The 6366-nt window shown below is 38.0% G+C and overlaps 1 protein-coding gene across 1 annotated transcript; it reads left to right on the top strand.

The window, feature by feature from the left end:
- The first annotated feature begins 474 nt into the window (after positions 1–474).
- On the top strand, positions 475–6366 carry LOC114527381. Its single transcript, XM_028549015.1, has 7 exons — positions 475–745; positions 1269–1435; positions 1586–1752; positions 2874–3031; positions 3159–3291; positions 4434–4647; positions 6022–6366. Exons 1-7 carry the CDS (start codon positions 492–494, stop codon positions 6279–6281), a joined length of 1353 nt encoding a protein of 450 aa, XP_028404816.1. The 5' UTR covers positions 475–491; the 3' UTR covers positions 6282–6366.

The following is a 6366-nucleotide window of genomic DNA, read 5'->3' as shown; positions in this document are numbered from 1 at the left end:
TCCCGCCGAACTTGACAAGCGAAGCGATGTAATGAGAATTTGTAATTGAATCGAATTATAATATTTGTACAAAATCTTTTTGTTGAGTTATATTATAAAAGAAATAGAAAACATTAGTATTCTTAAATTAGGATTAACTTTTTTTATTGGTAACTTTAAGTTTGTGATCTCATTGCTTTTTAAGCACACTTAAAATGGTTTTAAAAATCACTATCCGGTGGATAGCGCTATCGAACAATAGCTTCATGTCCATAAGCGGTGATATTTTTAATAGACACCCTTTAGAATAGACACTCAATCTCTCGTCCCCTCCAAAGGAATGCCGCACGATATAAAAATTCATTGTTCTCTGTGATTTAAGGACACCTGCTACGAGCCGTATTCAAACCGTTGCTGTGACAACAATCCTTGTGCAAATGGCGCAACATGCACAGAGGTTGGTGAACGCGGGAAGCCCGGATTTGATTGCACATGAGTACCACGTCGGGACAATGTGCGAGCGGGAGGTCAACAGTTGTTTCGACTACCTGTGGAATGACAGAACGGCCAAGTCCGGGTATTATGACATCTGGGAAAAGAATACTATGGTGAAGACTCGCGTTTACTGTGAAATGCGGCCGGACGAGATGGAAGCATGGACCCTGATGATGTCTTATTCGAAGCAAAATAATGGCTATTATGAACGTGTTCCTTTCGAGGAAGACTCCCCACGTGATGAAAGCGACGCTAGTAGTGGTGATTACAGGTACTGGGTAGTGAAGGATTCAATGTCAATTGGCTTAAACAGTTAATCAAACATTTTAGAAAACTCATTAAAAGACTCCTTACTTTGCATGTGTTCACTGACCATATCAGGCCAATGAAATGAAAAAATCTATATTCGTGACGCTTCTATTGCCGCGATCGTAATAACATGGTAACTGTGTGTTTAACGTCTTCAGAGTGAGAGTAGACTTCCTGGCCCAAATGATAGCTCCGTCCGCACGAATTATCGTATTTATGCTCGCAAATTTCTGACACAATTAAGGAAAAGTTTGCCTTGATCTTCAAAGAGATGAATTCTTTTATTGTCAATAATTGTAATCGCTATCTTTAAAAAAATTCTGCCAATAGTTAAAAACTGCCCTAAAAGGCTTAAGTTCATCTGACAATAAAAGAAAAAAGAAAGAATTCTTGTCGATCATTTGTGTAGCAAGTATATCACTGACGAAACATTGCTAATTTCAGGGTTGTGCATAAAATACGGTTGCGTTGTCTTATATGTTTAGGTTGTCGTTGGCTAAGATGAAAAGCATCCAGAATGGAATGGAAGGCGAACGTAAAGTGGAGTGGAAAGCCACGTGTGGCTATTCATTTGACGACGGGAAATCGACCAGTGATGACTTTGTGAGAAACTCTTTTCAGACTCTGGATTTATTCAACTTTAAAACGAACGGTACGCGTCACAGGTTTCTCCGGATTCAGGCCAACCAGGCCAAACGTTTCTTTCCGTAAATTAGGCCAAAAACTCTATAGATTCTATAATAAACCTGCACAGTCTCTGCCCTGTTTACTCACGATATTGATTAATTCGTATTTTGAATAGAAAAAGGTTTGGTTGGTTACTATCCATTTGACAATGTCACAGAAGGACAAGATAAGTCTGGCTTTGGAAACCACGCTTCAATGAACGGCATTGAATATGAGGATGGACCATTGGGGAATCCAGGTGGATCAGCTAGAATGACTGGATCCTTATCTTCGTACATTCGGGTATATATATATACGCGTCATACAATTTATATTAAAACCATCCAGTCAAAGCATGAAGCATGTTACAAACAAAAGCAACTTCCTTACCTTACTTGCTCAATTTGCATGCTTACCGACCGACGAGATGGTCAATCTGACAGACGTGTGTACGCTGCACTTAATCGAGTTACTTGGAATAGGTTTTTGCGCTATTGTTTTGTGCTTCACATTATCGCAATAATAACAAGACGCCTGCTCAAGGCGTTCACTCCGCCTGCATGCCAACTGATGTACCTAATTCATCCGTGGACCGTGTAACCCAGGGCTTCTCGGTCAAAATATTTTAGGTTACCTGGCCAACTTCTGTGCTCAACTTCTGTGGCTCAACCGCTGCGCATACGCAGGCGGAGTAAAAATATGCGAAAACACTTTACGTTTGATTTTCTTAAAATATGTCTTATTGACTATTTCTGAATGAATCTGCTCAACATAATTATTTTGTGCTAAATAACTTGCTGAAACTCTGGCCCACATTAGAGACCTAGGGTGCTTTCTTTTATACGGTAAAAACGGCCAGACCGGTCCTGTTGAATTTCTGTACAGACAGATTACTGGTATTTTAGATTGTTGCAAGAACTCTGCATTCGAGTATATCGTTATCTGCATGTCTAGCACAGGAAATGACGTTTCACTGTTATATTCTTAACGAAATACTCTTGGCGAAATAATGCAATTCACTTTCGATAAAGCGTCCTCATATATAGTATCTAAGGTAAAAATACTGAATAATTCTTTAATATCAGTGTGTCTTGTTCGTCATAAAAATGCACAATCAAGTGCTCAGAGGGAGGTCACAGTCGTTTCTGCTCATATAGCAATGGATCTTCTACTACAAAAATTTTGTTCTTATAAAACGTTCGCAGTGTCCTTAAAGCTGATACTTATAGTTGCAATTGTCGTGGTCAATTAGAAAACTTGTATGGGATTCAGTTATGTTGCTACTGTTAGCTTAGATAACTGGGGAAAGATAAAGGCAGTGCGTGTATTCACTCGCAGCATCTCAATTACAATTTTTAATTCTAGTTGGGGTGTTGTTCTACAAACAAGCGAATACGGTGTTAACGTTGCCACTTTCCTTACAGCTTCATGATAACTCAGGACGGCTGGACACTCGCTACAGCCTCACTATTCTGATGCAAATATACGCTCACGAAACACGTCATGGACAATTACTTGGTTGGACTGCCAGTGGACAATGGGGTGTTCACCTATGGGCAATAGACAAGACGATTTACTTCTGGTTGTATACGTCATCTTTTTTAAATGAACCATATCTTCATGCATGTGCTCCATGCGTGCAGAAAATTTCTCTGTCTATTAAATTGTTAATCATTAACTGATTTGTTTGAAATATTACAATTATACAGCTCCAGAAATAGACAAGGCTACAAAATAAGATTACTGCGGGCAACTGATCAAATTCAACCCAACGAGTGGCATTATTTGGCGGCTACATACGATTATGATAAAAGAATACAATCAATTTACCGCAATGGAAAGGTATAGAAATTACCAAATATATTATTATATGGAAAGCGTCACTTCAGGTGAAATGGAGCTTAGTCAGTGATTGGCTGAGAAGAATTTTCAGCGGTCCATTACTTTCCCGTAATGGACTGGCGTTACTGGCGATCCATTACGAGATGAAAAACAGAGAAATTCTGAATGAAAAAGGCACAAATAAATACTCATGAGAAAATTTAATTGATTCTGAAATTAAGCCCATGTTACACGGTGCAATTTTTCTTGCGCCTTTAATAAAGCGTCTCCAGACAGTTTAGGTAAACTAAATAATTCAATATTTTGTTTTTGTTTTTATCAAATGCGTACCAGGCTACTAATACGAATTCATGCATTTTTTGTTTGTTTCAAGTGCAAATATATGCCTTTTGCCATATAATAATTTTTTATTAACCTCGCTTGCTCGGTCTTTACCGAGAAATATCGGACCTCGATCTTTTTGTACAAACCTCGCTTTTCGAGCTCGGTCTGTACACTGAAAAAACCTCTGTCCGATATTTCTTGGTTAATAAGAAGTTAGTATACTTAAGCCTTTCTCAGGCGTATGTCACCGACGGTCGGCGATGACCATTGTCGGCGATCATTATTGTCGGCGATCATCATTGTCGGCGATCACTGGATACTAAAGTGCTTTGTTATTTTGTATAAATTTTCCTCGTTACCAACCACAAAAAATACATCGCCGACTGTCGGCGACATATGAGAACCAGGCCTTATAACACAATAATCACAGCATTTACAGACGCCTCCAATGGGCACGGGCATGCAGTAATCATTCGAAAATATTGAGTTACGGTAAATTGACTCACTATATATGTTAAAATATTATTGTCGCTTCACTATTATAATATTAAGTTGTGAAATTTACGAATAATTATCATAACCTCCAATCATTGCGCAGTATTTTGGTCACATGTATACATCTGTATTAACTTTGTTACAACTAATCTTAATTAGTATTCATAAATTTGTTACACATATGCCCTAGTACGCATTAAGCTTAATCTATTCCTTTTACAAGCTGGTGCGCACTTGCCACTGTAAATACCCATACAGATAGGCCGCTCATATTTTAACTATATATATAGTACTTAAATAAAGTTGCATATTCTTCCATCTAGCTCTTGCTAAGAACAACCGGATTTTCACTGCAACAACTAGGCACCTCAAGCAGCTTCCAATTGACAAGTGGAGTGACCTACAAAAATCATCATTACCAAAGAGACACTCGCGTTTATAATGGACGTATCGCATGCCTGAAGATTTACAACACTGCGTTCACAGATGATGAGGTGAAAACGTTTAGTGAAAACTGGGAATGTCCACATGAGCCTGGTAAGATTGCAATATCTGGAAATTACGCTAGATGGGATAGTAATTGTATGGTGCTGGTAAACTGAATGGGGTTTGCATGGGTACTGATTTTCAGAGTGCCAGCAATATATAGTAAGGTTAATCTCTTAAAGTAGTTTTCATTGGAACGGTAATCGGATAACTGAGCATAGTGAATTTGATTCTTGTGCTTGCGCTAATTAACTTTTCCCAAAATGAATTCAGTACTGCGTTCCACTGTCGCGTTTTTTTGCACGTAACGTACACTCTTTTAATTACAGTTATGCCAGAAAAAAACGCACCGAATCGAACACAACAGAATCCAACCCTATTTATTTAAATTATTTTAAGGTACGGACAAAAAACGCGACAGTGGAAAACTGTCCTGAGGGTGAAGTCTGGGATTTTTTGATGTTCTGTTATTGTTGTGAAACTCTCACAATTCCTTGGAACTGTATAATTCAATCATTGCGACAACTGGCGAAACCTGCACACCTTACGTTTAATACATATATTTCACAAATAGAGATACAAATTTACACAAAACCTCTCCTTTACCAACGATTGGGTTATATATATAGTGTTTCTAAAGGAAGAACATATTTTAGGACCTACGTTAGAGGAAGAACATAACTTAAGACATACGTTAAAGGAAGAACATAGTTTGCTTATTTTAGAACTGTTTATAGGATCTAATCTACATTTATTGCGTTCAGAGGAAGAACCTGTCAATTGCAATGCGTAGGCATTGTTACAACTTGACCTTGTAATACTATATGGTTACTATTATCGTTATATTGAATATACATAACAATTTACCGGACATAACAATATACTGGACATAACAGTTAACACGACATAACAATTTATTGGACAGTTATGTTATGAATTACCGGCGCTAGGTCCGTATAGGAAGGTATTTTCCCGAGGTATCATTTTTAACACCGAGGGGAAATATTTCTCTATCCGGACAGACCAATTCAAAACGGTAAATAACGTATTTATTTTTTTACAAAAAGCGGCGTTCGATCGTATTATTTAATGTGTAGTCTGACTCAGCAATGCCGGTGCATGGCGACAAAAACATAAACAATCAAAACCTCGTTCGTTTAATTTACTAAAATTCTCTCCAATTTATCGTGATAATCATTTGGTCAATAGCTATATTTTAAAAAGGTCAAAATTTTGCGAATAAAACTTTAGAAAAACAAAAAAAATACACTTTAATTCGCTCGAACATAAAATATAGGATTCCGGACCGCGCGCGCGCGGTCAGATATCGAAAAATTCCACCCTCTGCTACAGCTAATCAGATTGCAGGAAAGGCTAGGATTCCGCCTCCTGCTGATTTATAAAAATAATCTGCTTTACTTTCAGCCCCACTTTGCCATCGTGTTGATTACATAAAGATCCGGGGACGTGAATGTCACAACTGCAACGTGTGGGCGACACAGACAAACACGGAAATATTTTCAATCAACGCACATCGCGGAGATCAAAAGTGCAATTTCAAATCTGGTTCTTCAGTTACGGATGAAAATATCTTTGGTGTGTATAAAGCCTCTGACCCATCAACCCACGCATGTGCTAATTCAAACCTGGCTACCACACAATACTGGTTCGGAGGACGCCTGTAGGAATTATCTGTTTTCAATGGATGAATGTTTTTATATTTTTGCTCTATAATCAGTACGTGAAATATTATACACTTAATGTATGCTC

Source organism: Dendronephthya gigantea, unplaced genomic scaffold (genome assembly GCF_004324835.1).
Source record: "Dendronephthya gigantea isolate DGI-Jeju-01 unplaced genomic scaffold, DenGig_1.0 000001F, whole genome shotgun sequence".
Taxonomy (NCBI): Eukaryota; Metazoa; Cnidaria; class Anthozoa; order Malacalcyonacea; family Nephtheidae; genus Dendronephthya; species Dendronephthya gigantea.
The sequence above is the reverse complement of the archived record's forward strand: the minus strand, read 5'-3'. Positions and strand labels throughout refer to the sequence as shown.

Bases quoted from the DNA above. Each gene is read 5' to 3' on its own strand.
- LOC114527381 (XM_028549015.1), top strand. From the start codon at position 492: ATGTGCGAGCGGGAGGTCAACAGTTGTTTCGACTACCTGTGGAATGAC. The intron at 746-1,268 runs GTACTGGGTAGT...TTATATGTTTAG, and splicing joins GCTAGTAGTGGTGATTACAG to GTTGTCGTTGGCTAAGATGA. The intron at 3,292-4,433 runs GTATAGAAATTA...TCTTCCATCTAG, and splicing joins CAATTTACCGCAATGGAAAG to CTCTTGCTAAGAACAACCGG.